This window comes from Cyprinodon tularosa, unplaced genomic scaffold (genome assembly GCF_016077235.1).
Source record: "Cyprinodon tularosa strain WSP-4 unplaced genomic scaffold, ASM1607723v1 ctg338, whole genome shotgun sequence".
NCBI classification, from domain to species: Eukaryota; Metazoa; Chordata; class Actinopteri; order Cyprinodontiformes; family Cyprinodontidae; genus Cyprinodon; species Cyprinodon tularosa.
Window position 1 is genome coordinate 145,904 of NW_024039050.1, and position 19,675 is coordinate 165,578.

General features: G+C 38.6%; 1 protein-coding gene across 1 annotated transcript in view; it reads left to right on the top strand.

Annotated features, from left to right (window-relative positions):
• The window catches only part of galnt14 (UDP-N-acetyl-alpha-D-galactosamine:polypeptide N-acetylgalactosaminyltransferase 14 (GalNAc-T14)), a 119,754-nt gene extending 105,669 nt beyond the window's left edge, over nucleotides 1-14,085 (top strand). Inside the window, exons 12-13 of the mRNA XM_038294287.1 lie at nucleotides 1,061-1,180; nucleotides 13,395-14,085. Coding sequence (XP_038150215.1) covers nucleotides 1,061-1,180; nucleotides 13,395-13,553 — 279 coding nt within the window. The 3' untranslated portion in view covers nucleotides 13,554-14,085. The remainder of the gene's footprint in view (nucleotides 1-1,060; nucleotides 1,181-13,394) is intronic.
• Nucleotides 14,086-19,675: the final 5,590 nt, after the last annotated feature.

The following is a 19,675-nucleotide window of genomic DNA, read 5'->3' on the forward strand; positions in this document are numbered from 1 at the left end:
TTGAGGGACTTAAAAAAGAAAAGAAAAGCAAACAAAATCTTTAAAAAGAAAACTAAAGTTTTTTTTAAAGTTTGATAAATTAAGTCACATGACACAAAACACAAAAAGCCCCTTTATAGAAAAAAAAAAAAGTTTATCTATGATAAAAGAAGTCTGCATCTGCATCAACCATCTGTCGACTTGGACACATCTGGTTTAGACGGTTCATATTTAATTAAATCAAAATAAAAAGGTTTGTTCTTACAAAATGATTGTTGTGAAAATGAACTCACACAACTATATTCCCTGTTGAGCTGATTTATCTCAGGAATTAAGTGTTTTGAACCTTTTAATTATCGGTGTTTCCTCCAAATGCATAAAAAAGGAAATATGCCTTTTCCAAAACTGCAGTTTAATTATCCAAATTCTTAAAAGCGACAAAATACGACAGTAGGCAGGAGAGCTCCCGTTCTCCGCAAGTCCATACTTTCCTGTTTTCTTCTCAAGAACATACTTGGTCAGGACACGACTCCATACTCACGTTTTTTTTTTATTTAGAAACGGCCAGAGTGTCATTCCTCCCGGACTCTAACTGCGTTCCATGTCTCACCTTAACCGGTCCGGCAGAAGACCGCCATGTTGAGCCTGATTCTGCCAGAGGTTTCTTCCCAAAGGGGAGTTTTTTTCTTTCCACTGTTGCTTCATGCTTGCTCATCATGGACTTTCATCTCCACAACTTAGGCACTAGTATCAGCTTATGCAGTAAACTGGATCTCTCCATACAGCTCAAACACACCGTTTCACCTGCCAGCAGTCTACAGACTGACCAACTTCATCTATCTCCACTTCACCACCAGTTTCAGGCCTGGTGGGAAACATCCCTGTTCTTTACTCCTGTTTATGCATATCAATCAAAATTCAGCGCCAATGTTTCCTGCCGAGGTCTGAGCGCCAAAGATTAATTGTATTAATAAAATTCTTCTACTTGTCTTTTCTTTCCGTGTGAGTTTTTCAGATTGAAATAAAGACACATTTGCAGCACAGGTTGATTAATAAGTGAAATGTGTCTCCTTCTCTCCAGGAGTGGGTGTACACTCATGGGCAGCAGATCCGTCAGAAGCAGCACTGCCTGTCGCTGTCGACCACCTTCCCTGCATCGCAGGTCCTGCTGCTGCCCTGCAACATGGCGGATGGGAAGCAGGTCTGAACACACATACATACACACCGACAGGTGGTGCGTGTCTGCAGGCGAGTCAGTACCGGTTATTAAATGGCAGATAAATAAATCAAAGCGGTGATTAATCTAAAGATGAATTTATTCTAGGAAGATTGATATTCACAGTCGCTCATTTACACGTGTGCAGATGCCTGACACGTTTTGGAGCGTGCAGCTTTGAATACCGCTAACAGACACACACTCTCACACATGTCATTACCTGACCGCTTGGCACCTTGACGGCGTCCCAGAAGCCTCTGCAGGAGAGAACAACCTGACAACCAATAAATCACCTGAGGAAGAAGAAGCACGGAGGAGGAGGAGGAGGGAGGAATGGGAGGATGGTGAAGAAACACAAGAAAAACAGAGGGAGGGAGAATAGAGGAAGAGTGGAGGCGAGGGATAGCAGAAGATTTCCTCATTAGACTTCACCAACTGTTCAGTGTGGGGAAAAAATCTGCTGCAGTATCTGTTTATGTTCATCGCCTCTAGATTCCTGTGATGTAAAACAAATCCAGAGAAAATAAGGATTCTATCAGACACTGAAAATGTGTCAATTATTCTACATTTTCACATCTAACATGACCCAGAGTGGTTTAGGTACTTGTTCTTTCCTTTATGAATCATCCAGGCATAAAATTACAAAGAAAAAAGGGAAATTAAGGTTAAGTGTTTAAAAAACGAAGATTAAAGAGAATGAACCTAAATATCCTGAGAATCTGTTGTTGGAAAGGGGGCTGGAACAAAGCCTTATTCCGTTCACCACAAGCCCTGTAGGTCCCCAGAATGTGCCCTGGGCATGGTGTAACGAGTCCCTGGAAGAAAACTAACTCTGTTTATCAGCCCGAAGGCTCCAACCCAGCTTGGCAGTGGCTGTATCATGCTGTGGGAATGCTTTCCACCTGCTTCTCTTTCTTCAGGAAAGGGGGAGCTAGTCAGATGCTGGGAAGCTGGATGGAGTCAATTAAAGGTTAAAATCTGGTAAAAAAAAAAAAAAAAAAAACGTTACATAAGTGTTGCTGCCCAGAGCTAGGCTCAGGTGCTGCCTGGAAACGTTAAGAGAATCGTTAAGCGAGCTGCCAAACGGTGCCAATGGAATTGGAACACACGGAACCATGTTGTGAACAGGAACTGGTTTTTGATTCCCATTCCTACCTGAGATAAACAAAAATTGTTGAATATCACCTAAACAAACCCCGGAACAAAATACACTTTAATGCAGGTAAACATATCAGAATGAGTTGAGGCTCAGCTCTCAGACAGACAGACCCAAAATCAAGTTCATTGTACATAGTTACGTTAGTGACGTCTTCTCTTGTTCAGTCATATGAAAGAGGTATTACCGAGATTTCTAATGATACTGCCACCTGTGGCCTAAACACAGAACTGCAGCACTCTTCTGCTTCCTCCTAACCTGACTCCGCATATCCATCTGGAAACCTTCCGTTAAAGTAATTTTGGAAAGGGGCGAAAATACTGGTTAGCTGATTGGCCTATGATAGTGATAGACGGGCCAAATAAACCAATCAGATCAACGAAGCATATGACGTACTAACAGAGCGACGACGAAGAGGAGCCAATTGATAGATCAAACTCTTGCCAAAACCAGTCGGGAGAAGAGCAAAAACATCTTTTCCTCTGAGAAAAGCCTCCAGAGCAGTGTTTTGCTCTTCTTTCAGTGAAGAAATACTCTGTAATTCCGATAAAACTTGCTCGATAGCCATGCTAACGCTAGTTTCATCGGCTGAAGCCGCCATGTTCTTTAGACTGAACTGTCGCGCTTCTCGTTGCGTCACACCTCAACCCGCCTCAAAGCCAACGCTGATTGGACGTTCGTTTGGTGAACGGCTCCAAATTTTCTTCAATGGAGAGTCTGCAGACTGATTAGCGAGTGAAATCTTGAAAGCTTGCGAGATAAAGATGGTCTCATGAGGCTAGCTCTTTCACGTAGCTCGCATTTGAACTTGACAAGGAGTTTTTTTATACTTTTATTAGATCATGTGGAGTTTCCATTGGTGTCTGAGTTGAAGTGGATGCCGGTAGCTTCTCAGTATCTACAAAATGAATGTAACTTTGATTGTTTGCTGGGTTGGACCCGTTTAATTTGGACATGCTGGGAACAGCGCAGAAACTTCTGACTCGAAGTAAATTCAGGAAAATAGCCTTCAGGCTTACAGAAGCATTGGTGCTGAACTACTGAGGCGTCGGTCTGCTCATCAAACAGCGTTTTAGTCATAGAGGGTCTAACAAAAAGGCTATTTTAAAGATATTTTTTTATTAAAAAAGTACATAATGTCTATTTAAAGCTGCCTTGTGTGGTATCTAAAGTTGTCATTCCCATAGATGCCCTTACAATTGTGCAAAAACTAAAACCCAGCTTTCCTCTATTGGCCTCCATAGGCTCTATTAGTGAGTTCTTAGCAGAGGGACTGGGGCTGAGTTCTCTGCTTGTTCTCATTCATCTGGAGGTTTATTGAGACACACTGAGGCAACAAAGGCCATGTTTTTTTTCTTTTTTAAGATGGATAAAAAGACCAGCCACAAGTGCACTTTAAAGCTCATTACAGTCTTCATGTTATACTGAGAAAATAAAACTTGTCTAGTAGAACTAAAAGGCTGAAGTGGAGTGTGATGGAGATGCCCTGGGAATGACCATCCTTTTGATAAAAAGATTTGATGATGCTTCATTAAAAACAACTTAAAATATTCATGGCTTTCTTACGTCGGATTACATTACGCCTCTTAACTGAAGTCTGCTGCAGTTCTTTTCTTCTGTCATTGCAACTTATTACAACAGGGGGGCAAACTTCTGCAATAAGGCTGGAACGTTTCCTTTTATCTTCATTCTGGATTCATAGGGACCCTGACAGCTCAGCAATGTGTGCTTGAATGGCCTAGTCAAAGTCCAGACATAACTTTACCAAAGAATCTGCGGCAAAAAAAAATTCAGATAGTTTCAATTCAGTCGGAGATGAGAAATCTGTAGAATAGAAATGTTAAGGCTTGGTTATAACAAGACAAAATTTTAAAGTTAAAGTAGTTTTTGCACCACTGTACACAACAATGAAGCTAACTAATAGGAGCTTAAAGCACAATGTGAAACAACAAGTAAAAAATTGAATTTAAACTCCATACTCGGATGAGGTTTTGTAATATTTTCCTTCTTGGTTCCAGCCTTATGATGCTGCAGTGTCTAGGAAGTATTTTGACACCTCAGTGAGCTCCCTTGTAGCAGCAGCCTGACAGAAAGTTGGGGTACAGGAGATGTAGCCGCCGAGGCAGACAATCCAGGAAAAAAGTTTGTGTTTTTCCCATCAGGTCGACTGAAAGCGGACCTGAAGGTGTGAAATTGGAGAATGTCGAACGCTTCTTCAAGATGTGTTGACTAATTCTGCAAGTTTTTTTTATGGGTTAACAAGACAAGAAGAAACCTAAAGAACAAACCAGGAAAATATACCAGAAGCAGAGAGACACAAGGAAGGATGCATCATATTCACAGGAAGGAAGGAAGGAAGGAAGGAAGGAAGGAAGGAAGGAAGGAAGGAAGGAAGGAAGGAAGGAAGGAAGGAAGGAAGGAAGGAAGGAAGGAAGGAAGGAAGGAACGAACGAAGGATAGATAAAAGGAAGGAACGAAGGATAGATAAAAGGACGGATAGATAAAAGGAAGGAAGGAAGGATAAATAAAAGGAAGGAAGGATGGATAAATAAAAGGAAGGATAGATAAAAGGAAGGAAGGATGGATAAATAAAAGGAAGGATGGATAAATAAAAGGAAGGAAGGAAGGATAAATAATAGGAAGGATAGATAAAAGGAAGGAACAAAGGATAGATAAAAGGAAGGAAGGAAGGAAGGATACAAAAAGGAAGGATAGATCAAAGGAAGGAAGGATAGATAAAAGGAAGGAAGGAAGGATAGATAAAAGGAAGGAAAGAAGGATAGATAAAAGGAAGGAAGGAAGGATAAATAAAAGGAAGGAAGGATGGATAAATAAAAGGAAGGATAGATAAAAGGAAGGAAGGACGGATAAATAAAAGGAAGGATAGATAAAAGGAAGGATAGATAAAAGGAAAGAAGGAAGTATAGATAAAAGGAAGGATAGATAAAAGGAAGGAAGGATTGATAAAAGGAATGAAGGATAGATGGAAGAAAGGAAGGATAAAGGGAAGGAACGAAGAATAAAAGGGAGGATTAAATACCAAAACTCTAAAACAGGAAACAAGTTGGACGGAAAGAAAAGAGGAAAACTTGTGTTTGAGCAAGAAAAGAAAAATAACCTCAAGATTGAAAAAAAAAATCTTTTAAGAAAATAAATCCAAACCAAAACATCCACAAGAAAAATACATAAAACATGCAGTCAATCAAAAAAAACCTTACTCCTCCAAACATCTTTTCTCTTTGCTTGACCTTGTTTCAAACAAACCACAGAGTTGAGAGGAGGTGATTGTATAAATCCTTCATTCAGCAGGCAGAGCGTCACTGTCTGCTGCTGCTGCTTGAATATTCCCAGTTCATTCCACTCAGTTAGCAAAATCAGGCTTTTCTACAGAAACCTGCAGAGGGAGGAAAGTTAAACAAACAAAAGCGCTGATGTTTGGATTCTACCTGATAGGATCATAATACATGCAAACAGAAGTTCCTGCACAGCTTAGACAGGCAGGTGTGACACACCTGAGGGAGACTAAGCTCAGCATTAGGCTCAACACTTAAAGGATTACACGCAAACATCCACATCTGTGTTTGTTTTCTCTGTTTATCTGTGTATATTGTAGCCGAGTCACCGAAGCACATCTCTGTCATGTAAATGAAACGTGTAAACCTTAATGCTGACACATACTCACACGAACGCGGAGGCTCCCGCACGGCCGTGTGTGAGAAGGCAGGAAGTAGAGCGATGATAGCTAATTAGAATGAAGATCCGCCAGAGAAACAGCCCAGAGCTGACAGGTGGAGACTGAGGCACAGCGAGGGAAGGAGAAAATGCAAAGTGAAGCTAAAATAAAGAGAGAGAAGCAACAACAGCAAAAATACACACAAAGAAAGAACTAAACTAAACCTAGAATAATCATATTAAATTGAACTAACTGAACTTCCAAAGTACTCTGCATAAAATGTCACTTATATAAATCAGGCAGCACTTAGTGTCACTTTCATCAGAGGTAAATTACATGTCTGCCTATAAACACTTTGAATCCCGTCTAGTTTAGTCTCCTTCTCCTCACTGGGGCAAAGATTGTCTCTGAGATCATTGCAGGGTTTAGCTAAAAGAAACAGGATACAATTAACATTTTACATTAATAAAACTTCATTTTACAAACAACAGCTGTGGAAATAAATGCTAAAAAAAGAGGCTAAAGGAATAAGATAACGTCTGAAAATGTTTCTCCCTTAAAGCAGCAGAGGAACCAAACCCTTTCAAAGCTGCAAACGTTGACATCTCATCGTTACCACTAAAGGGCAGATTATATTTCTGCAATCGCACACATCAAATGTCGCCTGGGTCTGGTCGCAAATCAGTTTTGCTGCTACGCTTCTGCACCGTCGGGCTGGAATTTCTAGATATGTTTCCCACCAAAGCGCTAGGGGGAGCCTATTCAAGAACTTGCGAGAACTTTGTTTTGGCAGAGACCTTGGCATCTTTGTATAATTTGTCTGCGGTATCGCACAAGTGGTTGTACTTCGGAACCTCCTCAATTAACCTTTCGTCGTAGTTGTCCATTGTAGTTGTTCCTCGGTTTTTAAAAATGGCGCGCCCCAGCACCGAATCGAGAAGGACAACCACACAGACAGCAGGAAAGCATACCAAGGACCAATCACAGCTGCTTTTTGTCTGCATGGGTTTGCGACCGTCCGAGGCGTAGTCAGGATTTTTTTTAGGTGCCGACGACTGTTGCAGAACCGCTGCGTGGGAGGCGTGGGCATGCACAGAGAAAGGTTTGACGGTTACAGAGGCTATGCGTCAGAAGCATACGTTAGCCTTAAAAATGCCTCCTATTGTGACGCGGTTTTGTTGAGCACAGGGAAGTCTTGATGAAAAAATTGTAACAAATTTATTTGGCAAAAATAAAGTTCACAAGTTCAAACAACACTGGGCCCATCAAGGAAAACAAATGACAAAAATCAGCATAATCCAAACCTGACACAGGAAAAGGCCTACCTAACTGACACACAAGGGAAATATATATATATATATATACTGGTTGATCAGACCATTTTGAAACAAGAGGGAAACATAAAATATATTTTCCTAAAGAAAACTACAACAAAAGACAAAACTAATCAACATCATACTAAATCAGATTCATGAAGAAGAGGACTTAAATATAAAATTTTCCAAATCTTATTATAGAAAACAAAACCAAATACAGAAACCTTAACCCTTTCTACATCCCTTCTAAAAGTAAGTGGAAGAGTCCAACTAGGCCTCCATGTCAATGAGGAGATCCTTTGCAGCTGGGGCCTCCTTTCCTTTACTGGCTTCACTCATGACAGCCTCCCAGGAACTGGCAACTCAAATGAAAATATATTAATGTAAAGAAAACCAAACAAGCAAGAAATGACAAAATGAGTCAAATAAATGTGTGCACCCAAAGAGTTACCCAATGCCAAATCAAAGTAGAAAAAAATGAAATACAGTACAATAAAATAGAAGATTTAATGAAAGCATTACCAGACCATTTGTGTGGTTGTACATGCAGCCATCACAGCGTCCCAAAATGTCAAAACAAGACAGCAGAGCGTCCAAAGCGCTGCAGCTCCAAGAAAACGCTAAACCAGAAAACCCATTTGAAACACCTGTAGATTCAGGTAAATCTAAATCTAAACAGGTAGCTTTCACAGGAAGCACAGCCTTACCAGGGAGAAAGCGTCTAGATGGAAGGCGCATGGTGCAACAACCTCCAGCTGCAGCCGCTAACACCAGCAGAGCAATGCTGCAGAAAGCCCAACCCCAACCCCAGCCACAATCATATAGAAAACTCCAAACAGAATAGATCTATAATAATAGAATTCGTTCCAGTCATTAAATGGTCACTTTTTTTAAGTGGAGAGGGCGGGTCTTTAAAAAGAAATCGTAAAAATCCTCCACTATATTTTTAGATTTCTAAAATTCATGTGATGAACTAATATTCATATTTAGTCCCCTCCACTCTAATAGTAAAGGACTCCGTGTGTGTCCGAGTCTGGGTGTAATTTTTTCTCAGTATGAAAGCAACTTTTCTATTAAAGCCTCAAATGTTTATTTTTTATTTATTTATTTTTTTTAACAGTGTCCTGTCTGGCAATGTTGCAATAAGAATAATTGTCTTGATGCCAAAAAGAGCCCAACAGATTTTACTTTCACAAGTGCAGCAGTATGGCAATTGCCATATAGCTCCACTTGTTTCATGCAAATAAATTGCTTTATTATAATTATTCAGGGAGTTTTACAGTTTATATGGACACTGCAATGTAAATAGAACAGAAAAACAGAAGAAGAAATATGAAAAATAAAAAAAAAAGAGAAAAGATGAATGAAAGAAAGGAGACAAATGTTTATCTGAGAAAATCAATGAATAATCAGCATCTGGAAGACGAATGAAAACGGGTCATAAGTTTAAAGCAGAGTTAAATTATAAGAAGCAAAATGTTTAACCTCAGCTTTGAACGTCAAAAGTACAGCACCGCTGCAAACGTCAAACTAAAACACACTGAAAGCGTATAGGAGAGCTTAAATTTGTTTTTGTGGAATAAAGCTGAAATAAAAGTTGTTTGAACACTGCAAAAATCCTCTCAAAATGAGTAAAAATGTCTCAAATTAAGGTTATTTACCCTTAATTTGAGCAGGTAAATAAAATGATTTGCCAATGGAATTAGTATTTTTACTCTTTAAATAAGGTATCTAGATAAAATGCACTTGAAATAAGACAATGCAATAGTTTTTTCTTATTTTAAGTGTAAATTGTCTTGTTCCATTCGCAAAGTGTCTCACTTAAATCCTTAATTCAAGAAAAAATGCACTTATTTTAAGAAGAAATTACTTATTTAGATTTAATTTTTTTGCAGTGAAGAACCTATAAAAAGTCAATCCAATGTAGAGGAAGTGGAATAAGCTGCTGCTCTAATCTGATCAGACTGAAGTTGAATTTCATGTCCTATACACAAAACTCTGTGTTGGAAAAACCGAAAAACACATGACCCTGAACATAACATTTCCATTGTAAAACATAATGGTGGCAGGATCATGTGATGGGGAATTTAGGTAACGATAGATGGATAAAACGTATCACCCGTTACTCGAGCTTTGCGTCACATCATTTTAAATAAAAGCTGATGTTTTCCACTCACTTTAAAATCACCCTGTCATTTCAAACCTTTGGTTCTGCAGTTACCTTCATCTGTTCTGTTTGTCTTTAAAGGAAATCTTGACTTCACAGAATTCCTCTTTAGTTAAAAGATAAAAATGAAATCCTGATATGAGCAGAATCCTCCAAGGAGGAAGTTTCTGTCCTGCTGTCATCCGGTGATGACCATAGAAGGATGAGATGCGATCTCTTCTCCCCACGGTCGCCTAACAGGAACAAAGGCAGGATGAACTTTACCAGAGGAGCTCTGACTGGTATAAAGACAGAGTAATGCAACATGTTGGCCTCATATTAGATGTCAGCTCTGCTGCAGCCGTCGGTAATGAGCTGAATGCTAATTGATTTACTTTTAATTATCCTTCTTTTTCTGCTTTCAATTAAAAAGCTGTGCGGCCAGTCGCCGCTCTGTGAGGATCCTGGTAGCTGCAGCAGAGCCGGTCATTTTACACAGATCAGATCTAGATTTTTCTACCCTTCATTTTCATTTGGACCCTTTCTTTATCCGTGAAATTGTTTTCAAACCCTCCAAGATTCAATCTGACGTCAAATTTTCTTTGACATTTCAATTCAGCTTACAGTAGCAGCCATTCAAAATGGCCCTTCCCAGGCAAACGCCAGCCGAATGGCAGCCCAGCCACTGGAGCAACTCCCTCTTGAATATTTTTTTTACTCTGACTCCAACATTTCACTAAATTAAAGGGTCTGACCAGGAGATAACGCTTCTCTGTAGATCTTAATGTCCACAAATCATGACAGAAAGAATATTTTAGTACAAATATTGATGTTTATAAATGAAATGTAGGGGACCATTCAAGGGCCCATCAAGGAATGTGGGGACATTTTGAATGGCTACTGCTGTATTTATACAAAATAACTACTTTTATTAGTACACTTCCTGTTTTTCCTCATTTAAACATATATTCATTATATCTTAGTGTAAATTGTGTTTTTTTTTTTTTTGCTCTAAACTGAACAACATCTTAAAGAAAAAGACAAACAATAACAAACATGTGGCTGCAAGGATTCTGGGCAAAGAAATCTAGAGTAAATTTAGATGACAGCTCCCTCTAGTGGTCATAAAAACAAACTACAATCAGATGGCCTGCTAAAATCCCCATAAACAAAATATAGAAAAATCTATTTACTTTAAGTCCCAAGTGCTGATCTTTATGTGCTTACTTTTAAAAGTTTTCCTCAAGCAGAGCACCCGCTAGGCAAGGCTGAATACAGGTCTTATCTTACCTCAGAAGCTTTTTTCCTGTTTTAGATATTTTGGTAATAACCTAGCCTTCCTTAGACTCAAGGTTATTTCAACAAATATGTCAGTTTTTTTGAGAAAATCTATGTGAGAAACTTTATATTCCGTCTGTGAGAATCCATCCCTGTGTGATTCGGAACAGGGAGGAATATTCCCAACATTGTATCTGTCCTTCCTTGCAAAGTATTTAATAAAATGTTTGCTTGAATGAGAAACAGTGGATCTCATTCGCTTGAGTGATAAAAATTAGACATTTTCTTTCCTTCAACAGTTGGAATTTGTCAGCAGGAATTTCTAGATGGATTTTTCTGGGAGCAGCTATGACAGAACGTTCTGATCAATGTGCCTCAGATATATTTTTGGGGATTTTAAATGAATATAGAGGTAGCAGTTTCTACTGGGGTAGAAATGGGTTTTCCACTCCAAAAAAAAGACCCTCCATAAGGGTAACATACTATAGGGGGATGGATGTAGGTATCGACAGAAGATATTTGATTTTACTCAGAAGTAATATAGAGAAAGGGATCCCCATCAATTATCCAAGTTGATTCCAGCGTGCGGGTGTGCATGTTGATTATGGGCAAATTACTTGTGGATAATGGGAAAAATTTGCAGTTCCAACTGAATGGAACAAGAGGCAAGGTTCCAAGAAATTATATCAGCCCCAGAGAGAAACGCATTTAAATTAGCCTGAGCCTAAAGGCAGCATTTAAACATTAATCTAAGTTATTAACATTGATATTAATGTATTTTTGTAGTGCTTTAAAGGAAAGAAAAACTCCAAACCTTTAATAAGAAATTAGTATCTCATAGCTAATAACTCAAAGGTATTAAAGTGTCACAGTTGGGTGGAAGTTTTTGAGGACCCAAATGGAGGGATCAGAAGCCAGAGATGAATGTTGTACATTTAATAATGGAATCAAAACAAAAATAAAAAAAATACGAAATACAAGAACCAGACCAGAAAACATCAGAAAAACTCATGTGGGAAGCCAGAGGTGGGGAAGCAACTAAACTACAGCAAGGAACCAGCCCTGAGTGACTGCAGAGGTGGAGTATATAAGGAGAACAGAACAAAGGATGGGCTAATAAGGGAAATATGGTGCAGGTGTGAGTGGAACTAAATAGAAGGAAGCCAAGGGGAAAGGAAACAAGCACAAGGGGGCAGCAGAGAGTAACTAAAGACTGCTACATATAATGGAAAATAAACCAAAGATCAACAAAGCAGAATAACTAAAAACTCAGAGTCCCAAACGGGGAGATCCATGACAGGGTAGGGCTTAAAATAACCTGAAATTAAAAGTCTTAAAAATTAGTAAATTGGATGAAGTGACCTAAAATTAAACCAAAAAGAAGGAATCAAAAGTGTGTTTCAAAACTGGATGAGAGGAAAAATAATACGGTAAATAATAATACGGTAAAGATGAACAACTTTATTTTAATAGTTTGAAACATCGGAAAACTTTTCCTTCCACTAAACTTTGTTTGCTTCCTGCCCTTTCATGTTTATTCCCTGATCTGAGTGGACCGCTTTTTCCATGCAGGATTCAGACCTGGAAGGGTTCCGGTCGACTGTATGTCAACCAGTATCAATACGGGCAAACGAGCAATGATTGGAGATAAACAACGGTTTAATTCAACATGTCATACACACAGTGACTAATTAGTGGGGTTAACAACGCTAACCATCAAGGTTAGGGGGCGGGGTTAACGCGAATCGAGTCTCTGTAATCGATTTGCTTCGCCTTAATGTGCAGGGTGACCAATCAGGTGTTAGATAACCGCCCCCTAACTTTGATGGGTGAGTTTGACAGATTCTTTTAATGGTTTCGATGCACTGAGACACAGGACCATGAAATAATTAAATGCACACTGAAATAATTATATATATTGTTTTAATATAATGAAGAGGTATTTTAATAAATTAATGACACATTTATATATTTAATTCCTTATTTATTTAATGAATTACACATTTAATTAATTGTTTATCGCTGTATTTATTTACTTAATTGTGGCACTTTATATTAGTGACGTGGTTTTAATTAATGAATGACACATTTATTTATTTAATTGTGGCACTTTTTATCCTCCATAGTTTAATACCACTTTATGTCTACTTTTAACAAAGTAATAGTATTATAACACACAAAAAAAAAAAAAAAGTTGGATTAGTCTGACATAGGCCCGTTAATAAACCGTGTGGGCCCTGCAGCTCCGTGGCGGAGCAGCTAGTGGTGCAGTTTCTTGTTTGGATCACTGGTGCCTGGATTTCATTCTCTGATTTTAGCTGCAGCTGTAAAATATTTTGTTTTTATGCTAAACTCAGAGGCAGCCCCTTTGTCATAGTCACACACATTTTTCGCTGCAAATTGGTGCATCTTCTCACAGACTCGCTCTGTGGAGCATGACTGAAGACCTTTTCAGAAATGTCTCAGGCGGAGGCGGTTCTCTGTATTCCTCCCCTCCTCTAAATGCAGCAAAGTGTCTGATAGACATGAAGGATGGAAAATAAAAACTAAAACAAAGTATAAATTACTAAGAAGAAAAGAAAATTTTGATGGTAATATAATCTTTTCTGTTTTGTTGCTTTTTTCCGCAGCGGTGGCAGAAATCCGGGACTCACTTGGAGCACATCGTCTCTCGGTTCTGCTTGGACTCGGAGATGGCCCTGGACGGCCTGGACTCGTCCCGCATGCTGGTCATCAGCCCCTGCGAACTGAGCGCGTACACACAGAGATGGGAGGTGCCCTTTTCGTGACCTTGTGATCCTTCACCTCCAAAGACCTGCTTCCATAAACCGACTCTCCACTTCAGAGAGCTTTGGCCGAGCCGTCCGACCTGCACAAACTGGAGGCGTGGGAACCATCACGGCACCGAGCTGAGGATCACCGCACAGGAAGATGACGAAGAGTACGGGTCAAAGGGCTGAAATTTGGTGAAACAAAAACAGCTGCAGGGGAGGAAAATACAGCAACAGATCAAATGCATGGAAATATGTGGGTTGGATTAAAGAGTCTGTTTGACTCAGAGTGAAACTAAGTGCACCTTAAAATCCAGACTGTCATCGTCGGGCGAAAACATTCGATTAGGAGGGAAAAGAATCCGACTTCTGTCATGTTTACCAAATATTTCAACAGCTTCAACAGTTCAGATGATGATAAAGTATATTCAGAATAGTTTCCTTTTATTTGCAAAGACTTTAAGTAAAAAATGGAAGGATATCAAAGCTGTTTTTAGCATTATTTGTTTTGTTTCCACTTTAAAATGATTCGAGGATGACCGGCTTCTTTCCTTCCATATTTCTTGATTTTTTTTTTTTTTCAGCTGAACCTATTTTTTACATTTTCAGTGTTGACAGTACCTATATTAAATATTACAATCATTCTGCATTAATGTTAATACCCAATATTGAAGCACTACGTGATCACAGCTGTTGGCTTTCAAGTCAAAATATTGATTTTGACTTTTTTTCAAACCAAATAATAGAATTGTTTCCTGTTTTCTTTTGCCTGAATGTTTTATATAAAAAAGGTTTTCATATTGTTTTCTTCTTTTCTGCAGAATTGTTTTGTTTATCTTTGAGAAATTTGTTGTTGATTCACTTAAAAAAATAAATATTCTTATGTTTACCCACAATAATTAGCAGCTGCAGATTTTAAGGTATTTTGGTGCTGAGGAGAATGAAGAGATGTAGACAGATTTGGGCGATAATTAAGGTGTTGATCCAGTCTTCTGTTAAAAAGGTGATTTGTTTCCTACCAAAAAAAAAAAGAAATGAAAAACAATCCACTGGGCTTTGTTTCCAAGTTGGAAGACGTTTCGCTTCACATCCAGGAAGCTTTTTCAATTCAAAATGTCAGAAATAGTGTTGAATTCGAGGTTTTATACAGTAGCCCAACAAAATCTTGTTTTTGTTTTGAAAAGATGCAAAAAGAAACGGATGAATGGGTCCAACCCTTTGGAATGGGGGTTATTTGTGGGGGTTATTTCAGAGACATAGACAGGTATGGGGCGTTGCAGGCTAATAAAAAAAAGCTAAATAACCCCCATTCCAAAGGGGTGGACCCATTCATCCGTTTCTTTTTGCATGTTTTCAAAACAAAAACAAGATTTTGTTGGGCTACTGTATAAAACCTCGAACTCAACACTATTCCTGACATTTTGAATTGAAAAAGCTTCCTGAAAGGGAAGCGAAACGTCTTCCAACTTGGAAATAAAGCCCAGTGGATTGTTCTTAATTTTCTTTGCTTGGATTGACAATGACCTGGATGACTGAGAATCTTCACCAGCAGATCTATTCCCTAATTGAGCCTTATTTAGTCATGAGATCAGAGGACAAAGAAAATTGCGGCCATGTTTGGTGAAGAAGGTGAAGTCAAGGAACCTGACTCCGCCAGATGGATTTGCTCCGCATATCCATCTGGAAACCTTCCGTTGAAGTAATTTTTAGAAGGGGCGAAAATACTGGTTAGCTGATTGGCCTATGTTGGTGATAGACGGGCCAAATAAACCAATCAGATCAACGAAGCATATGACGTACTAACAGAGCGACGACGAAAACACAACCACAAGCCAGGCTACTCTTGCCAAAACCAGTTGGGAGAAGAGCAAAAACATCTTTTCCTCTGAGAAAAGCCTCCAGAGCGGTGTTTTGCTCTTCTTTCAGTGAAGAAATACTCTGTAATTCCGATAAAACTTGCTCGATAGCCACGCTAACGCTAGTTTCATCGGCTGAAGCCGCCATGTTCTTTAGACTGAACTGTCGCGCTACTCGTTGCGTCACACCTCAACCCGCCTCAAAGCCAACACTGATTGGACGTTCGTTTGGTGAACGGCTACAAATTTTCTTTAACGGAGAGTCTCCAGACTGATCTGCGAGTGAAACCTTGAAAGCTTGCGAGATCAGGATGGTCTCATGAGGCTAGATCTATTCCCTAATCGAGCCTTATTTAGTCATGAGATCAGAGGACAAAGAAAATTGCCGCCATGGTTGGCGAAGAAGGTGAAGTCAAGGCATTGCTCCTATCAACAGAAGACCTCTCCTCTCTTTGTCCCACATTTAGAAAACCTCACTGGGATCAACATTTGGCATCAAAATGAACATATATCTGATGTTGATCCAGTGTCAAATCTAAAACTAAAAAAGGCAAAGCTGAGACAATCTGGTTTTATAAATATTCACACCCTAATACCATCCATCCATCCATCCATTTTCCGTTACGGTTATCCAAAGCGGGGTTGCGAGGGATGCTGGTGCCTATCTCCAGCTTTCTACGAGCGAGAGGCGGGTTCCACCCTGGACAGATCGCCAGTCCATTGCAGACCCTAACACTAATACCACTTAATTATGTTCTTCTTTGGTTTGAGCCTCATTAGCGTCCAACATCTGGATGATATTTGCTAAATCTACCCTGAAACTGTTCTAGAGATTATGCAGGTTTTAAAGACATTCCTTCTTCACGGACAACTCAAAGCATCGCCACATATTCTGTGTCAGATTGTGACTCCAAAACTTCCAAAACAACCATTTTTCCTCATGAATCAATATATTGTTTTCATTGAAAGGTTTGTTTTGATTTTCTGTGATGATTAAATATTGAATCCTTCTTCATCTGCAGTTTTCTCCCAGAGTCCTGAAGGTTTCGGGTTAAAACTGACTGAAATTTTAAGTTAAATGGAAATAAAAGTAACCCCAGAACATGACGCTGGCACCACCATGTTTTACAATGCTGTGCTTTTGACAAACTTTATTCTTCAAAAAGTGACCCGTAGAATTATAGCTAAAAGTTCAAATTTTGTATTATAATAATTATTATAATATACATCCACCCGTCTGTCCATCCATATGGATCTCTTGTACTCTTCTCCTGAATAATATCTTATAATTTTTATCCTTTTAACCTCTGAGAAAGAATTAAAAGAAGATTGGGATTTAATTATTTAAGTTACATAAGCTTTTTTTGCAAGTACCTTTTCTTGCTTTACAGGAAAAATCTGGAAAATGTTTCTTTTTTAATTGATTTTTACGATCTGCCCCGATAAATGGCTGACAGGAGAAAACATTAAACATTCTCTATTTCTGTTCAAATACATAATATCAGAAGAAATGACATGAAAGCAAGACGCCAGTTTCCTCCTCCTCTGTGAGCGTCTGCCGTGCTGCATGCCAGATATGTTTCCGCTTATTTCAGCTAAACATGCTTTAATTTTTGTTCTCATGTCAAAGTTACTACATTTAAATTGTAGGATTATTTGAAATAATGTAATTTTACTATTTTTATTCATTTTCAAAAAAAAAAAATCTGGTTTTGTTCTGGTCTCTTTGATAGAATCCCAGATGTAATTAAAAATTTTGCAGGTCAAACATCGGTCACCAACTAATGAGGCTAATAAGTTAATGGGAGTCAAACCTTCAACCCTCATGTTATCAGATTTTGTTCCTGTTTTCTGCTTTAGTATCTGCTGTCCTACTAAATGTTCTCTAATGTTTGTCCCTCCTTCACAGCTGTAACTAAGCACATCGCAGGTTTTACATCTGCGCCTGCGACATTTTGATATCCTCTCTGATTCCTGAATAAAGTTTTATAATGGCTGTTTTCATTTTCTTGAATTAACTGTGGCATGTCTGCAAACTGGGAACTTCAGCGCGTTCTTAAGCATCATCACAAATGGAGGCAGAGCAACCTGGAAGTTAAGAGGACAGAAAAAGGCTGAAACGATCATCCAAACTAGTCCACAACATTTATATAGGATTGCTTAATTCTATATATATATGTATATACAGAGATGGCAAAAGTACTCACTTTCCATACTTGAGTAAAAGTACAGATACTTGTGTTAAAAAATACTCTGGTAAAAGTGGAAGTACTGATTAAACTTCTTTACTCAAGTAAAAGTAACAAAGTACAGGCTTGTAAATTTACTTAAAGTATAAAACTAAAAGTAGAAACCACTTTTTTCATGCCGTTGCCTACATTTTAAATGGATGTCTGCCAATAGGACTAGATCTCCGTTGTGTTCATTTTCAATCATCTCGTCATCCATGCTACTATGCTAACGCCACCGCCACCAAGCTGCAATGATTTGCCGCCAATGAATACCGCCGAATCTGTTGATTCATCTTGTAGTGGTGCGTCAAATGCAACATAGATTCCCATCCAATTAGATTGAATTTGGTATTGATGACGTGAAAAATAATAACGGTAACTCCATTGAAATGATTCAAAACTAAAGTAACGAGCCAATTTTTTAAAATGTAAGGAGTAGAAAGTACAGATATTTGTATAAAAATGTAAGGAGTAGAAGTAAAAAGTCGCCATAAAAATAAGTAGTAAAGTAAAAATATCAGAAAAATCTACTTGAGTACAGTAACGAAGTATTTGTACTTCGTTACTTCCCATCTCTGTGTATATATATATATATATATATATATATATTTTTTTTTTTTTTTTTTTTATTACAGGCTGACATGTGCTCTAACCTGTTTCTGACACATAGAGGTTTAATGTAACTGTAGTGTTTTCTGCTTTTGCTGCCATCATAATGTCTTTATTTATTCTTTATATTTGTGATGGTTTCCTCTTAGAGTTGCCGAGTTTGATCAAGTTTTTCTGTGTAATATAAAGCCTTTATAAGAATGTTATTTTGATATAAATAAGAATTCTAAACAAATGACCCTTTTTGAATGTTTCTGCAGATTAAACTTGACCTTTAGTTTACAGTGTAAATAAGGAAGATGATCAGCTGCTGTAGTTTAATTAGATTAATCAGATTATACATAATCTTATTACTGCTGATGAATGCTTTTTGAAATATCCGTAGAATAAAGGTTAAAAAACCTTCAAATTTGAATAGCGCTTCTTAAAAAGGCCATTTTTCTCCTAAATTAAGCTTTCAGATTAGACTCTATCCCAGTCTGTTGAAAGGAGATATGCTGAGTACAAAGTACAGCACCTTCAATCAGTGATATTCCTGATAAACCTGTTTAAATACATTAACACTCCAACTACTGATTGCTCCGGTTCAAGCCGACTGAAATGACAAAATGACAAAGACTCAAAGACTGGATAGGTGTTGAAATGTCTTCAAATAACGGTTGCTGTCTGATTTAAGCCTGCTTTGTAATTCAGCACTTAGCTTTACTCACTAACAGCTACCCAATAATTTATACTGGAAAATTCATATATGGAATGTTAGGAAGCCTTTTGTGTAATTTTATATTATTTTTAGAGAGATTACTAAAAATAAAATAATGTAAAGGACCAGTCCTATCAAGATTTCTTTTTTAAATGTTACACCTGTGTAAATATTATCTTGATAATTGAAACCAGACTCTCTTATTGACATAATCCTCTCCGTTTATCTGGGCTTGGGACCAGCACTAGGAGCACATTAAGACTGGGGACCCCTTGTGGCAGGATTGTTATGTCTGTGTCCTCTTACCCACCTATCCAACAGGGGACCACATTTTAAGGTCCCCTCTTGGTCTAAATCTGTTAGAAAGCATCAGGACATTTTTTTTTTTACTTTTGCCAAGAGGGGACATGAGTGTGTGGAGTAGATATTCAACAGTGCCCCCAGCAGGTTGGGTCAGGAATCTTAACGCCCCATTCAGACACGTATGGAGGACCAACTCTGCCGAATTTAAAATCTAATCCCGCTGGTTTAACCTCTCCATATCCTTCCGCCCTCGCTCTCGGAACGTCAAACCGAATGCCCTCTCACGCCTCCACACCTCTTAGTTTTCTGCCCATCCAGGAATAAGTCGAACTGTTTCATCATCTCCTCATTGAGGAGCGTGGCTGAGGGAGGTGAATGTAAGGAGACCAGGTGGTTTTTTCCACGCATCACCATCGCTGTTAATCTGTGACTCCATGCGTG